Genomic DNA, 17,626 nt, shown 5'->3' with positions numbered 1-17,626 from the left:
ATAATGACACACTATTCAACGTACCCCAGGCATAATTTTATGGAGGATCCTGGGGCTCTGACCAGAAAGCTGGCGTGTGTGCACCCAAGGCTTGGAGGTCAGTTCCTAGAACCAGCCTCTTCATGTGGCCACCCTTTACCTGCCTTTAACTTGACAATTGTTACTGTGAAAGGTTAGAAGATTAAGATAGTTTATATCTAATGGGACTGAACCCATCATTGTTCCATAATTTATAACAGCTGAAAAATCTTTAAAAACTATCTGTGATTACAGTAGATTGTCATTCAGACGTTTTAATTTTTTTTTTTTTTTGAGACAGTGCATGCGCACAAGTGCCTGTGTGAGCAGGGGTGGGGCAGAGAGAAAGGGAGACACAGAATTTGAAGTGGGCTCCAGGCTCGGAGAGCTGTCAGCACAGGGCTCAAACTCGTGAACTGTGAGATCATGACCTGAGCCAAAGTCAGACACTTAACTGACTCAGCCACCCATGTGCCCCTAAAGTTTATTTTGAGAGAATGCATGTGCACACCCAACAGGGCAGGGGGTGGAGAGTGAGAATCCTAGGCAGGCTCTACTGTCAGCCTGGAGCCCAACATACGGCTCAAACTCATGAACTGTGAGATCATGACCTGAGCCAGAGTCAAGAGTCAGATGCTCAGCTGCCTGAGCCACCCAGGTGCCCCTAGACATTGTTTTTAAACAGTGTTTTTAAAGTTTTTTTTTTTAATGTTTGTTTATTTTTGAGAGAGACAGAGACAGAATGCAAGTGAGTTGGGGCAAAGAGAGAGGGAGGCACAGAATCCGAAGCAAGCTCCAGGCTCCAAGCTGTCAGCACAGAGCCCGACACGGGGCTCGAACTCACAAGCTGTGCGATCATGACCTGAGCTGAAGTCGGATGCTTAACAGGTGCCCCTAAACAGTGTTTTAAACACTTTAAACAATGTTTTATTTTTCTCACAAAACTAATTTTACTTTCCTTTATGGCATTATTCATACTTTATTCTGAGATGTTTTTCTGTCCCATTCATGTGGACAAGCTCCATATTTTAAGTTAAGCATATAATTGAAAATGACTAAACCTCTTAGTGGTTATTTAAGTTATGCAAGTGCATGCATGGGGAAATAATCATCCAAACCATCGTCATTTATTCATTTCATGGATATTTTCTAAGTGCATGCTCTGTACTTGGCCTGGTGGTAGGTGCTACAGATACAGTACTGAACGACACCATCTTTGGCTTTGGAACTTACTATTTACTGAGTTAAAGAATAAGATGACAATATAACCTTCCCTGAATTATCACAGTGACAAAGTGCTAAGTACTGTAAAGGAAAAAGGTGCTAGGATTACATGCAAACACCACCAGATCGGGCTGATTCAAGGCGATTGGGGAAGGAATCAGTAAGGAAGGGTTAATTGTGCCAATATCCTGCTGTCTTGATGGTTACAGCTTTGTAGTAGAGGCTAAAGTCTGGGATTGTGGTGCCTCATGCTTTGGTCGTCGTCTTCAATATTACTTTGGCTATTCGGGGTCTTTCATGGACAGGAAATCCATCAAGACCCTAGAGGAGAAAGCAGGAAAAAACCTCTCTGACCTCAGCCACAGCAACTTCTTACTTGACACATCTCCAAAAGCAAGGGAATTAAAAGCAAAAGTGAACTATTGGGACCTCACGAAGTTAAAAAGCTTCTGCACTGCAAAGGAAACAATCAACAGAACTAAAAGGCAACCAATGGAATGGGAGAAGATATTTGCAAATGACATATCAAAGGGCTAGTATCCAAAATCTATAAAGAACTCCCCAAACTCCACACACGAAAAACAAATAAGTGAAGAAATGGGCAGCAAACATGAATAGACACTTCTCTAAAGAAGGCATCCAGATGGCCAACAGGCACATGAAAAGATGCTCAACGTCGCTCCTCATCAGGGAAATACAAATGAAAACCACACTCAGATACCACCTCATGCCAGTCAGAGTGGCTAAAATGAACAAATCAGGAGACTATAGATGCTGGCGAGGATGTGGAGAAACGGGAACCCTCTTGCACTCTTGGTGGGAATGCAGACTGGTGCAGCCACTCTGGAAAACAGTGTGGAGGTTCCTCAAGAAATTAAAAATAGACCTACCCTATGACCCAGCAATAGCACTGCTAGGAATTTACCCAAGGGATCGAGGAGTGCTGATGCATAGGGGCACTTGTACCCCAATGTTTATAGCAGCACTTTCAACAATAGCCAAATTAAGGAAAAAGCCTAAATGTCCATCCACTGATGAATGGATAAAGAAATTGTGGTTTATACACACAATGGAATACTACGTGGCAATGAGAAAGAATGAAATCTTGCCATTTGCAGCAACACGGATGGAACTGGAGAGTGTTATGCTAAGTGAAATAAGTCATACAGAGAAGGACAGATACCATATGTTTTCACTCTTATGTGGATCCTGAGAAACTGAACAGAAGACCATGGGGGAGGGGAAGGGGGAAAAAAGAGGGAGGGAGCCAAACCATAAGAGACTCTTAAAATCTGAGAATATACTGAGGGTTGATGGGGAATGGGAGGGAGGGAAGGGCGGATGATGGGCATTGAGGAGGGCATCTGTTGGGATGAGCACTGGGTGTTGTATGGAAACCAATTTGACAATAAATTTCTTATTAAAAAAAGGGTTAATGGTGTGGGGATCTGAAGCATTACTAAGAGATAATTAGATGATGGTCAGATGGACAGTGTGAAGTTTTGGAGAGACCAGTGGGACTGGAGCATGGAGACTGAGCGAGCGAGCGAGAGAGAGACAGAGAATATGCCTTGTAATGAAGCCAGAGTGGTAGTTTGGAGCCAGTGAAGAATTTGTAAGCTGGAGGAGGATTGAAATAACAGAGTAAAAAAAAAATACTAGTTTGATGCCAGTGAAAGGAATAAGTTGGGAAAATGAGAATCATTTGGGTGGCTTTCAGGAAAACGGAAGTAGGAAAGCCAGTTCCAGGCACTCTGGGGTGCCTGGGTGGCTCAGGGAAGCATCTGACTCTTGATTTCAGGTCAGGTCATGATCTCACGGTTGTGAGATCGAGCCTTGTGTTGGACTCTGGACTGAATGTGGGGTCTGCTTGGGATTCTCCTCCTTCTGCTCCTCCCCCACTTGGGCTCACTTGTGTGCTTTCAAAACAAACAAAAAGAACTTGCTTTTAGCTAGTTGAGACAGAGTGAGGTGCATAAACAACTTTTGTGGGCACAGGAAGAAGAAAAGAAGGATTTGAGAGGAATTTAGAGGGTGGGATCAGCAGGGTTTAATGACAAGTTGTAGGGAAATAAACATGGAAGAGATGGAGGTTTTGAGAATGGTTTCCAGGTCTCAAGGCAGGAAGTAGGTATCTGATGTTCACTGAAGCAGATAGAGCAAACAATAGGGAAAGTTATGCATTCTGTTTGAGACTTGTCCCACTGGCACCCTAGACTTCATGTATAAGGAGAGCTTTTGGTTGGTATTAGCTATGTCCGAAGCTTAAGTGATATTTGAAGAGTTTGGTGGATCCCGTTTTGTGATGGTGTCAGAATTGGGAGCGTGTGCAAAGTGGACTACCCCAGACCTAACTGATACTGGTCAGCATGGGATCCCAAAGGAGGACACAGAAGGGAAAAGCAGCCATGGTATCATGGTAGGTCTTCCTTTCCCTATGCCTGGGATCAGGGGAGGGCTGTCCCTTCCCCCTCCTTTCAGATCACAGCTTTTCCTTCCTCATGCAAAATCTCTCTTGCCTTCTGGAATGCATTCCTTTCAACTATACCACAAATCTTTCAGCTTTTTAGTGTTTATCCATTTCATGGCTCCTCTCACACAGACATCCATATCTCAGGAAATCTGTGAGTTAGATACCTATGTAATCCTCTTCTTTAGCTTTAGAGTGTTCAATGTCTGTAGATAGTACTTTTTTCAACAAATCTTTATTGAGCTCCTATTATAGAACAGGCTTTGTATCAGGCCCTGGATTCACCAGCAAACAAAACCAAGTGTCTGTCTGCTCCAGTGGTTGCTTTCTTTTTGGGGAGACAAATACATACAAGGTGCTCTGTACTAAGAAGAAAACTAGAGCAAGATATGAGGGTGAGAATGGCAAATTAAAAGGGGGCCGAGGGGGCACTTCTTCTCAGAAAGTGATATAACGGAGACCCAAATGAAGTTAACATAGTAACCCATGTGGGTATATTTGCTGTCTAACAAATCATCTTAAAATTTAGCAGCTTAAAGTGATAAATGTGTACATATCATTTCACAATACCCCAGTGTAAGGAATCAGGGTGTAGCTTAGCTGATGTTTCTGTCTGGGGTCTCTCGTGAAGTTGCAATCCAGCTGTCGGCTGAGACAGCCATTATCTCATGGCTCAATTGGGACTAAAGAATTTGCTGTCCAGAACACTTGTGTGGTTCTTGGTGACCTAGTTCACTGAGGGCCTCCTTTCTTTGCCTCCTAGCAGCTTGCTTCCCCAGCGCAAATGTTGGGAGAGAGGGACAGTATGCCATGGTCTTCTGTCAACAGATCTCAGAAGTGACAGACCATCATTATTTTCTGTCATCCATACCTTAAACTGCCTCTTTACTGACTTGTCTCCCTCATTGCCTAACTGCAATTTCCCAGTCCAGCTTCTCCCTCTTTTCTCGTTTCCCTTTTTATTCGTGCTTCCTAAAAGGAGAGTTTATATTTGCTGTCTTAAATTTTACAACTTGTCCCCCCTTTCTCTCCTACACATTGGCTCCCTCTCTCATCCACACCATGAACTCTTCTCTGTCAAAGGTGACCTCTGGTGATAAAGACTCTTCTTAATTAAAAAATCTAGTCTAAATTTAGTTGACTTCTCTTGTGGCATTTAATTCTTTTTCTCTTGAGATGATCTCCCCTCTGGATAGCAAATAGATCATAACTTGCCTTTTCCTTCTCTGATGCTGCCCCCTTTCTTGGATCCAGTTCTTTTCCCAACTGTTTAAATGTAGGTATTTAAGAGTTTTTTCTTCACTTTTTGTTTTTAGTTTACTTTGTCTTCAAAGCTGACTTCTGCCAAAACTAAAATAATCCATGACCCCTTCTGACACCACCGCCATATACAAACACTACACACACACACACACACACACACACACACACACACACACACGTTGTTCCATCTGTATTCTTTCACTCTTTATTTTTGGTTAATGGAATCCAGGCACCCTCTAGAACTTTTCCTGCCTTTCCAAATTCTATAATTCGTAACACATGTTAATTCTGTCTTTTAACTCCTTCTTGCCTCTCCCTAGTTCTCTAGTTAATGACCTTTGCCCTAGATCAGGCCCTTCCTGTTTTCACCTGGTCTACTGTACTTGTATGGTAACTGATTACCTGATCTCTGTTTTGTTCTATCGTCATGTCTTTGATGCTGCTACCAGTTGTTAGCGTAACTCCTTCTTGTCAGCATTTCAATACCTGGGTCGCCCGGCCATCATTGGCTCTCTGTCCTCAGAGCCCAGATCCTTGCTTGGCACACAGTGCATTTTGCCATCTGGTCTCTGTTGGTCTGCTTGGCACAACTTTGGCTCCCCTTACCCTTACATTTATTTAATGCTTCTGCAGTATGAAAATTCTGACGTTACCCTCAGAAGACCATGGTGTCTTATGCCTTTATGCTTTAATTTCTTTTGTTTTCCTGAAATGTATTTTATTCTCCCTTTTCTCCTTTAACCCACAGGTCAAATTACAGGTTCCTGTCTTTGTTTTGTGCCTTCTTTGTCCTCAACCTTGTCCCCAGACAATGGAGTTCCTTTCCTTTTCTCCCCCCCCTACCTCCTGCCCCCTTGCATAGGCTGCAGTTCTTGCTTTTATTTGATTATTTATCCTGTCTCTCTCTGGTTGTGTGAGTTTTGAGGGCAGAGTCTCTGGCCCATTCACTCTTGTGTCCCCTCAGTACTTAGCAAAATGCCTCGCAGGTGGTTATCTAGTAAATATGTATAAATAACACATATTTTGACTGAGTTAGTATGGCTTCACCTATGGTTTTATAGGGTAGTTAAGACTCCAGAGACTCCTTATTATCCTTGCTTCAAAAACATTGTCGTGTTCCTTGGTAGAATTTAGCACTGTGTTAGGCAGGAGAAGTTGAGAAAACATAAAATGCCTGCCAACTTAAAGTATCAAATACCAAGTAATTAAAAGCTCTTCTGAAGCCAGTCCTAAGGTATTTATTTTGCACATTAAAAATATCTTGCTGTTTCCAGCTATACACACAGCTACCAAATTTTTAAAAGTTGTTTGTCTCAACTCCAAATAATCTCCCATAGAAATAATGTTACTTACAGCATTTCAGTATTTCTAGATCAGGGTGCAGTCTGGAGACAGAAAGCACACAATTGAGCGGGGACAATTAAATCAATGAGAGATTGGTTACCATGGGTAAGGAAAGCTGAAAAATATGGGGGCGCAGCACCTGGGGAAGGAACAAATCTGGGAAGGGTTCCACTCCCTGCCTCTCAAAGGCTGGGATCCGGTCCTCGTTGGAGATGATGGGGCATGTCCTACTGCATGGCAGAGACATTTCACTGAAGCACCACACTAGTGGGACTCAGGGGTGGGAGGGGGTCTGCCTTCTGAGGTGCTGCACTGCAGAACTCACTGGAAATCTGCCAGTGGGGGTGGTGCACTGGGAAGTCACACTCAGGCCTGGGGAGAAGCTGTCCAGGGGTTGGTACCACATTGCCCCAGGTATGAGAAGAGAACCAGAAGGAAGAGCCCTCTTCCTCCAGTGTCCCTCCAACACCCTGTAAAGTGGTGCTAGCTGACACAGGCAGGGTACTGGAAGGGTAGCACAGAAAAGCAATAAATTGACTACTTTGACCACTGAGCTTATCTATGTCCCTATTTAACAATATACCTGTATCACAGGAGTTAGAAAAAATACATAAATGTAATTTATCTTGAATTCTAGTGCCTAGTGAGAGTTGTGCAGTTAGATGAAGATTAGAAAGGAGATGAAGGCACTCCCATGTGTATCGAAGTTGTTAATGGTATTCTTGGACAAGGTACATCATTAAATGTCTTCATTTTCATTGATCTGCGTAAAATAAAGGCATTATTGTTACAAGTGTCACTTAAGAATTAGTTGCAGCTTAGAAACCTAGAAAATAAGAGTATTTTATGTAATAACTGAGCCACAGCTGGTAAAGAGGAAGCGTTGTGTGTAGGTCTTAAATGTTTGCTTAATACAGAGTTTACAACCCCTATTTCAGTACATTAGTCGACCAAAATGTTTGAAGAATCAGGAATCTTCTGGCCAGTGAGCAAAGACAGGAATACATATTTTGTGTGAATGACTTTAAAAGGAGAAAAATAAAATGTTGGAGAAAGGTTTGGAGTTAGGTGACAGTCAATGGAACTAGTGAGGTCACTTTATGTGGAATGTGTGTCCTGCTTACTGACATGCAGACAGACAAGAGCCTACCTAGTCTAAGTAGTGGGCTCATAACTTGGGGTGCCAGTTCTTTGGGTAAAAGTTAACAGGGATTTTTGTTTCATAAGCTTCACAGATGAAACTCCTGGGGCTGCACTGAATAATCCTACATGCTCTTTGGGAAGAATTTGTCATTATAGGAAAAGAAGGAATAAAATCAGTCTTATATCTGATTCATAGTGGATTCTTAGGACTATTGATGAGAAAATCGGTATTTGAATCTTGACTGATATTTGCTCATTTTGGGGTCTGTAACTTAGAAGAAAGGAGATGCTTAAGGCCAAGTGTGAGTTGTTGCACAGTAAGACCTTATTATCCATTTCTTCCTGTTTCATGAACATTCCTCTCCTTTTCTCTCTCTCCCACTCTCCCCCTCCCCCTCCCCCTCATTGTCTTTGTATTTTATTTCTTAACCTGGTATTAGCAGACTGCTAGATGCTTCTTAGAGAATTTGCTTTTCTGTCATGCATTTTTACCAGCTATGAGACATGTGGGAGAAGTTGGTGGACTAGTCAAGTCAGGGTTGTGGAAGGTTATACCCTAACCCCCAGCTGTGGGGCAGTTTTGTTTAACAGTTATACATGCTAAGTATTGATTTGGTTACTAGACTTACCACACTATTGGACTTAAGATCCTGACTCAAATAATTGGAACTCCTCTCCCTGCTAAAAACCTAGCCTAAACCCTTAAGTACAGATAAAAACGCTGAGTTGATGTCTCCAGTTACCTACTTAACTCTGAAAAAATTCAGTTGCAGAGATGCCTAGGACCTTCCGGTAGAGGTGCATGTAGTTCAGGTTGGCTCATGTTATAGATTTCTCACCATTCATTACTGCCTCTTGTAAACGTTTCGTCATTTTAGAAGATTTGGGTCCTCCACTATGTTATTAGTTACCATGTGCTAGAAAACATTTTTAATCACTGTAGAATATTTGTCCTCATTCTGAATAGATGGCTAAAAGCAAGTGTTCTTGCCCAGTTGTAAATGGTTTTTTGGTTTGTTTTTTTGTGTATTCTAGGTTTTTCTGAAGAGTGACCGAGTGGCAAGAATGGTTCAGAGTGGAGGATGTTCTGCTAATGACTTCAGAGAGGTGTTTAAGAAAAACATAGAAAAACGTGTGCGGAGTCTGCCAGAAATTGATGGCTTGAGCAAAGAGACAGTGCTCAGTTCATGGATAGCCAAATATGATGCCATTTACAGAGGTGAAGAGGACTTGTGCAAACAGTCCAACAGAATGGCCCTAAGTGCTGTGTCTGAACTGATTCTGAGCAAGGAGCAACTCTATGAGATGTTCCAGCAGATTCTGGGTATTAAAAAACTAGAACACCAACTCCTTTATAATGCATGTCAGGTAAGTGGTCCATATTTCCTATTGCCCCTGTCTCAGAAGGCACATCAAATGTTTAAAAACCTGTGAAAATGTATGTTTTATAATCAGTTGGCTGAAGAGTTGAGTGGAAATGAATTTTAGTAAATTGAATAGTGGTATTTGAAAGAAACTTTGAAAGATGCATTTGATGGAGAACCTTTTATCCCGTGAGTAGTTGTTCCCATGTATCCTATTTGAGGACATCAGATTTTCACCTATTGGGTATATATAAGGCATGCCCCAAGTACAAAAGTGAAAATAATCTGTTATCTGAAGAAGTTGGGCGATTTAAAATAAACAGGTATTCCTGAGTGCAAAATAATTTTTTCATAAAGATATGCTGGTCTTTTGAGTTTTATGGAAGTAATTGAAATTTCAAACTTTTTTCTTTAACCCATCCAGATAGAAATGAAGATATTGCTGAACTATGTAATTAAGAGATGACCAAATTAAAAGTATTTTTTTTCAGATGTTATTTGTAACCATACATAGGAAAAATGGAATAAAATATATACCACACCTTTCATCTTTGGACCCTGTGATTTGTCTAATAATGTAGTCATTTCATATGTGCGTTTTGTTTGCTTGTTTTAGTGGTATAAATTATTTAACTATACTTTAAAATACAATTCACATTGACAAAATTCAGCATTTTGAAATTCATGCATTCATGAAGAGTTGTACTGCTATAATCATACATTCACGTTTTTCATCTTTTCACAAATCTCAGTTTCTGTGTTCTGTGTGTATCATTTGCATTACGAACTTGTGGATCAATTCAAATGAATAAATTGACAGTTAATAGTAAAGCAATGTAGCATCTTAACTATGAACAATTTATGCGTTCATAATTGTTTTTCACTGTTATCAAACCGGATGGTTATTTGATAATAGTGGAGGATGACAGTAAAACCAAAATCTGTTTTAAAAGATCTTTGTATTTTTAATGAACCAGTAGCCCACTTGTACAGTTAAATTGATGAGCGTGACTTAATGAAATCCATAATCACATATTTGGTAGATATTTATTGAGTTAGGTGTGGGAGAAACCAAGCTGAGCAAAAGAAAGTATTCTCCATATCTCCATATGTTGAAGTCTAATAGAGCAGATAGACCTCTAAAATGAATTATTACAAATGCATTGGAATTTGTACTGGTGTTAGAGGGTCATAAAATTTCTGTGAACCTATCAGTTTATTTTTTTAAATAACAGTGTTGTATCTTTTTATGTAAGTAATTCCTTTATAATTATATAAAAATCCCTCTATTTCTGATAATTTTCTTATTTTGAAGTCTGCTTTGTCTTAAACTAATATGACTGCTCCAGCTTTCTTTTGTTTAGAGTTAGCCTGGTGTCTTTCTTTGTTTACTGCTAACCAATCTGATTCCTTATGCTTAAAGTGGGGTTTTTTTTGTAGACAGCATAAAATTGCCTTTTGGCTTTTTCTCTTTTAATCCAGTCAGACATTGTCTTTCAATGGATGTGTTTAGACTGTTCATGTTTCAAGTGATATCGTTTGTTTTCCATTCTGTTCCTTTGATCTATAGGTCTATTTTTATGCCAGTACCATACTGTCTTGATGACTACAATTTTGTAATATAGCATGAAATCCACTTTTTTTCTTTTTCAGGATTGCTTTGGTCATTTGGGGTCTTCTGTGGTCTCGTACAAATTTTAGGCTTGTTCTAGCTCTGTGAAAAATGCTGTTGGTATTTGGATAGGAATTGCATTAAATGTGTAGGTTGCTTTGGGTAGTATAGATAGTTCATGAGCATGGAATGCCCTTCCATTTCTTTGTATCCTCTTCAGTTTCTTTCATAGGTGTTTTAGTTTTCAGGGTACAGGTCTTTGACCTCTTTGGTTAGTTTATTCCTAGGTATCCTGTTGTTAGTACAATTGCAAGGGGACAACGACATTCAGAAGAGTGAAACTGGACCACTTTCTTACATTATGCACAAAAATAAATTCAAAATGGATGAAAGACCTAAATATGAGACAGGAAACCATAAAATCCTAAAGGAGAACATAGGCAGCATCCTCTTTGATCTCAGCTGCAGCAACTTCTTACTAGACCTGTCACCGAAGGCGAGGGAAACAAAGGCAAACATGAATTATTGGGACTTCATCAAGATAAAAAGCTTCTGTACAGTGAAGGAAACAATACACCACTAAAAGGCAGTCTACAGAATGGGTGAAGATACTTGCAAACGACACATCTGATAGAGGGTTAGTGTCCAAAATCTATAAAGAACTTATTAAACTGAGGACCCAAAAAACAACCCAGTTAAGAAATGGACAGAAGACATGAACAGACACTTTTACAAAGAAGACATCCAGATTGCCTAAAGACAGATGAAAAGATGCTCATCATCACTCATCAGGGAAATAGAAATCAAACCCATGATGGAGTTTGATTTCTCACCCCTGTCAGAATGGCTATAAAATTAACAGCACAGGAAACATCAGGTGTTGGCAAGAATGTGGAGAAAGTGGGGGGGACCATTTTGCATTGTTTGTGGGAATGCAAAGTGGTACAGCCACTCTGGAGAACAATATGAGGTTTCTTAAAAAGTTAAAAACAGATCTACCCTACGATCCAGCACTGATAGGTATTTACCCAAAGGACACAAAAATACAGATTCAAAGGGGTACATGCACCTCAATGTTTATAGTAGCATTATCCACAATAGCTGAGCTAAACTATGGAGAGAGCCCAAATGTCCATTGACTGATGAATGGATAAAGAAGATGTAGACATACGCACGCATGAACACATGCAATGAAATATTATTCAGCCATCAAAAAGAATGAAATCTTGGGGCACCTGGCTGGCTCAGTTATTTGAGTGTCCAACTTCAGCTTAGGTCATGAACTCAGTTCGTGAGTTCTAGCCCTGCCTTTGGCTCTGCACTGACAGCTCAGAGCCTGGAGCCTGCTTCAGATTCTGTGTCTCCCTCTCTCTGCCCCTCCCCAGCTTGTGTGCGCTCACTTATGTGCTTTCTCTTTCTCTCTTCCCCTCTCCTCCCCTCTCCCTCCCTCTCCTTACATGCCTCCCTCTCCCTCTCAAAAATTAACAAAATCTTGCCAATTTTCAGTGACGTGGATGGAGCTAGAATGTATTATGCTAAGCGAAATAGGTCAGAGAAAGACAAATACCATATGATTTCACTTAGGTTGAACTTAAAACAGATGAATGTATGGGAGGGGGAAAGAGAAGAGAGGGAAACCACAAGAGACTCTTTAAGGATAGAGAACAAACTGAAGGTTGATGGAGGTGGGTGGGGAATGGGCTAGATGGGTGATAGATACTAAGTAGGGCACTTGTGATGAGCACGGGGTGTTACATGTAAGTGAAGAATCACTGGATTCTCCTGAAATCAATATTGAACTGTATGTTAGCTAACTAAAATTTCAATAATAAGGAACTATTATAGGGGCGCCTGGGTGGCTCAGTCGGTTGGGCGTCTGACTTCGGCTCAGGTCATGATCTCACGGTCCATGAGTTTGAGCCCTGCGTCGGGCTCTGTGCTGACAGCTCAGAGCCTGGAGCCTGTTTCAGATTCTGTATCTCCCTCTCTCTCTGACCTTCCCCCATTTATGCTCTGTCTCTCTCTGTCTCAAAAATGAATAAACGTTAAAAAAAAAAAATAAGGAACTATTATAGATGCAAAAAATATGATCTGGTTTGTTGAAATTCTACAGTCTCAATTTGTAAGTGTCACTTCCTTGAATTTGTCCTTTGTCCCCTTCCCCACCCATTTTGCCTTCTTTCATTTGAATTGAATGCTTTATGGGATTCTGTTTTATGGGATTTTCTTTTGATGTACTATTTTTTTTTAAACTTGTTTAGGGCTTGGTTAGTGGTTGCTCTAGAGTTTACAACCTACATTTCAAAACACTCAGAGGTCTACATTCAAATAACATTATAAGGGCCTCAAGTGTAGTACAGTTGTCCCATGATAAAGAATTCCCAATTCCTGCTTACTATCCCTTAGGATGTCTGTCATTTATTTCGCTGACCTTTCTGTCCTTCATTTCCTTGATGTTATTATCACCCAGCACATTGTTACTATTATTGCTTTAAATAGCTAACGTTTGGGTATTGAGAATAAGAAAATAAGAAAAAGTTAAAAAAAATTATCCATTTTAACCTTCATTCATTCCTTCTCCTGACCCTCTTTCTTCATGCAGACGCAAGTTTCTGACTGGTGTCTTTTTCCTTATCTTTCCTCTCACATTTCTTGTAAGGGAGGACTATTGGTGATGAGTTCCTTCAGTTTTTGTGTGTGAGAACGTATTTTTTTCCTTCATGTTTAAAGGATAATTTCATTGGATATAGGATTATCAGCTAGTTCTTTTTTCTATTTCAACATTCTAAAGGTTTCACTTCACAAGTTTCTTGCTTGCATGCTTTCTGATGAAAAGTCTGAAGCTCTTCTGACTTGAGTGTTTTTTTCTTAGTTTCCTACAATTTGAATATGATATGCCTAAGTATAGGCTTTATGATATTTCTCTTGCTTGGCATTCTCTGAGCTTTCTGGATCTGTGGGTTGGTGTTTGTCATTAAATTTGGAAAATTCTCGGCCATGATTACTTCAGATTCTCCTTCTGTCCCATTCTCCCTTCTTCTGGAACTCTAGTTCTGTTTGTCACTCCTCTTTGATTATTGTTCTCCACAGTTTTTGGATATTCATTTTGTTTGGTTGGGTGTTTAAAATTTTTGAGTTTTTTTTTCCTCTTTGCTTTTGAGATTTGGAAATTTATGTTGACTTTTCTTCAAGTTCAGGGATTCTCTCAAAATCATCAGGTCTACTGATGAGCCCATCAAAGGCTCTGTTCATTTCTGCTAATGTTCTTGATTGCTAGCATTTCCTTTTGAGTCTTTCTTGAGAGTTCTCATCTCCTTGTTTACATTACCCATCTATTCCTGAATGTTTCTAACTTTTTTCATTAGAGCCCTTAACATATTAACAATAGTTAAACTTTCTTAAAGTGTAACATCTCTGTCACCCCTAAATCCAGTTGGAATGCTTCCTTTGTCTTTCCAGACTGTGTGTCTTTTTCTTTTTTGGCATGCTTTGTATTTTTTTGTTGAAAGCCAGACCTGTTGTATCAGATAATAAGAACTGAGATATATTTTCCTTTAGTGTGGGGGTTTACAGTAATCTGACTGGAAGTTAGGCTGTGTTTAATGTTCATTGTAACCATAGGTACAAGATTTGACTTTAGACTTCCCTAAGTATTTCTGTTCAGAAAGAGTCTGTCTTGCATCTCTGTTAGCTGTGGTACTCTGCTGTGACACTGGAGTGATGTTGGGGAGTAGGGACTGTTCTACAGTCTGACTGAATCTTGGACTTTTGGTGGGCCTAGGTCTCAGGGCTGTAGCCTTCACAAGTGCTTCTGTCCCTTGTCTAAGAGTATCACTTTCCTCCCCAACATGTGCCTATTCCTAAAGCATCTCCAGTCTGTTTCCTTGAAGCCGTGTCTCCTGTTCCCTCAGGTGTTTCCCCCCCCCCCCCTCCCCACCCTGTAGAAGACATCAGAAGGCTGCAGAGGGTATCCTTCTTTGTCTCCAGTTGGGATAATTTTTTCCTGTTTCCTTTTGGCAAAGTCCATCCCTGTTTGTTAGGTAGAAGAATCTGGGAGGTTTAACAGTGGCTTTCTTCCCCTCTTCCTGCCAGGTCCACATGGGGATCTTTCTTAGATCCCTACCATGAGAACTTGGTGGGGTTACTGGAAGTAAAGGCCAGTAGATTGTGGGAGTCCCCTCTGACTCCAGCCCCAGGATTTTCTCACTCTCTTCACTCAGCTTTTAGTGATTTGTCCAGATTACTAGCCAAGTAAGTAGGCATACACTTTATGGCCTCCATAGACTTCTGCTTTCTGTGTTGTGCCTCTCTGGTTTTGATTGTGTCTCTAGGTTTTGGGTTAGTGGTTTGCCCTGCAACCATAGTTCTCTGAGAAGTCCAAAAAAAGTCCTTGATTTTCAGTTTACCCAGCTCTTAATTTTAAGAATGGGAGTGATGACTTCCATTCTCTACACATGTCTGAGGTGAAACCACAATTCCTTTTTTTGGCTCTGGGGTTTGAAATACTTTTGGATTATTTTTTGATTGACTTGAAAACAAATTACAAATAATACTCATACATAAAGGAAGAGCTTTACTTTGGAGTAACAATCATTTTGTGAAATCAACACAGTTATGAAAATAGAGGGTTAAGAAAACAGGTGAGATTTTTTTTTTCTTTCTCTAGGGCATATGGATCTTCTATGTTCTTCCATTGTCTTTCAACAGAAGTTTAAAAAGAAAAGGTGATAGAAAACACAGATGATAGTCCATCCTTTACTAAGGAAAGGAATAGTCTGAGAAGAGGAATAGTGGAGCAGGGCTCGGGGGAGCAGAGAGAGGACCTGAAGCCAGCTGAGCTCTTGGAACCTGGCTCCAGGTATAGGTCAGTGAAATGTATTCCACTTTTTCTGGCATCTCAGAAAAGGCTTTAAAACTTACTAACTGTAACTCTTCTGTATTTGTTTACCCTTAGCTGGTCCCTTGTTTTCGCTGGTAGTAGTGGTTCCCTAGGAAATCTCAAAGATGTGTGCTTGCTTCAGGGTCAGAAGCTCAGGATAGAGATCTGTTCTGTTAAGATGCGCATGATGGTGACAGCCAGTCTGTCCCTGGGACTTGAGAAAGAACAGGAATGTGAAGGGAACGGTGCCAGAACTGCAGCCTGATGCCAACGGGAGCCTACCTGAAAGATACTGCATTTAAATGATAAAGCTAAGGATAATTGAAAGAAAAATTATTACATGTTAACAAAAAATAGAAAAGAATAAGAACAATCCATGTATTTCATAGATTAGCTATTGTGCTATTAAAGCTATCTGTCAGGGGCTCCTGGATGGTTCAGTTAAACATCCAACTTCAGCTCAGGTCATGATCTCGTGGTTTGTGAGTTTGAGCCTTGCGTTGGGCTCTGTGCTGACAGCTCAGAGCCTGGAGCCTGCTTCGGATTCTGTGTCACCCTCTCTCTCTGCCCCTCCCCCACTTGCTCTCCCTCAAAAATGAATAAATGTTAAAAAATGTCACACTTTGGATTCTTTGGTTTGAGAGTCATGTGTATTGCACATTTACAGAATCAAATATTAAAAAGAGCTCATTCTAAAATGAGCAACATAACAGTATGAGAATCTGAATTTGTTAGCCATGATTTATTTGAATCAGAGTATTAGAGGTGCAGTAAAGTAACAGGTCTGAAAGACAATCTGCTGGTGGAAAGTTTAATTTCAGAATACTTTTAAGGAAATATAGTGAATTTCAGGTAAATATAGTTATACTTTTAGAGAAAACAGTTATTAAAGGTATATATTTTATAATCTCAAGTAAGAATTTTGTCACCTATTTTTGTTATTAAAAAATCCTTTAATGTTTATTTTTGAGAGACAGTATGAGCGGGGGAGGGGCAGAGGAGGGAGACACAGAATCTGAAGCAGGCTCCATCCAGGCTGTGATCTGTCAGCACAGAGCCCAACGTGAGGCTTGAACTCCCCAGTCGCTGTGAGATTGTGTGACCTGAGCTGAAGCCAGACGCTTAACTGACTGAACCACCCAGGCACCCCATTTCATGTATTTTTAATGAAAATGTGGTTATTGAAATGGTACTAGTAATCAGCTTCCTTTGAACAGAAGTAGGCTTATTAAAGTTTATTTTAAAATATGACAGGATAATATATTACGTTCAAATCGATAGTCTGCATTATCATGTTTGGGGGGTGATGCGGGGGAGGAGAGATGCTGGCTCTTGTCTCGTGGAGTCGAAGAATGAATCTCACGGACAGTAGAGAGTGAGCAAAGTGATAGAGTTTGGCGAGGGCAAGTATAAAGCTCTCAAGAGTGAGAGGGATTCTGACCGCACAGCCACCAAGGATTTTTGTCCCTTTTTATTGGGACCTTAACAGAAAGTTTGTGAGACTTGATGTGTGGCACTAGCCCAGGAGGGTCCAGAACACGTTTATCTTCTCTTCTTCCCCAAACTCTGCTGCCACTACTGCTTCTTCAGCCTCCCACTTGCAGCCGCATTCTGCCTCCCTGAAGTCCCTGATCTTTCCCTGCCTAATGTTAGCCCTTTCCCTATTCAATGTTAGAAATATATGTAGTGAAAAAGTATGTGCCAAGCACTGTATTGAATGATAGGAACACAGAGACCAGACCTAGTTATAGCTAGATTAAAAAAAAAAAAAAAAAAAAGACAAAGCCCTGTTGTAAATGCCGCAGTGATGTGGTGAGTTCCTGGCTCTGTGTTCTTGAGATTGAAAAAAATACAGTATTGGAGGAGTGTCATGAAGATACCAGAATAAATTGCTAAAAAAGAATTATGCAAGGAAGGATGAGTAAGTGTAGAGTATCCAAAAAGGCATGGCATTAAGGGGAACTGCAAGTCTTTGTTGCTGCCGGAGTATAAGGAAGAGAGGGGCTGTGGTTTGAGAGGACATTGGCCGATGTAGGTAGGGGTGTTGCACACTGTGGAGAACAATCCAACCCTAGATGACCAGAGTCCGTGTGGTGGGGTCATAGTACTAAATCAACACTAGTTCTTTTACTTCTTTATTTGTATTTTAATAGAATTAGTAAGGGAGTTTTACAGCTATCCAAATCCTATCTTTTCTGCCTAAGGCAACCTTCATTAATCTTGCATAATCCCATTACATTAACTGAAGAAAGTGATTCATCCATATTATCCAAGGGTCAAAGCAAAGTTGAGTGAAATCTTCTAAATAT

The 17,626-nt window shown here is 40.5% G+C and overlaps 1 protein-coding gene across 21 annotated transcripts in view; it reads left to right on the top strand.

Annotated features, from left to right (window-relative positions):
- CADPS2 (calcium dependent secretion activator 2) overlaps nucleotides 1-17,626 on the top strand; it is a 547,933-nt gene that overhangs the window by 183,456 nt on the left and 346,851 nt on the right. For 20 of the 21 annotated variants that reach the window (XM_045495470.1, XM_045495468.1, XM_045495459.1 and 17 more), the window contains exon 3: nucleotides 8,498-8,830. The exons of the other annotated variant lie outside the window; for it this stretch is intronic. In XM_045495470.1, coding sequence (XP_045351426.1) covers nucleotides 8,498-8,830 — 333 coding nt within the window. The remainder of the gene's footprint in view (nucleotides 1-8,497; nucleotides 8,831-17,626) is intronic. 21 annotated transcript variants of the gene reach the window in all.

The sequence above is a fragment of the Leopardus geoffroyi genome, chromosome A2, assembly GCF_018350155.1.
Source record: "Leopardus geoffroyi isolate Oge1 chromosome A2, O.geoffroyi_Oge1_pat1.0, whole genome shotgun sequence".
Classification (NCBI taxonomy): Eukaryota; Metazoa; Chordata; class Mammalia; order Carnivora; family Felidae; genus Leopardus; species Leopardus geoffroyi.
The sequence above is the reverse complement of the archived record's forward strand: the minus strand, read 5'-3'. Positions and strand labels throughout refer to the sequence as shown.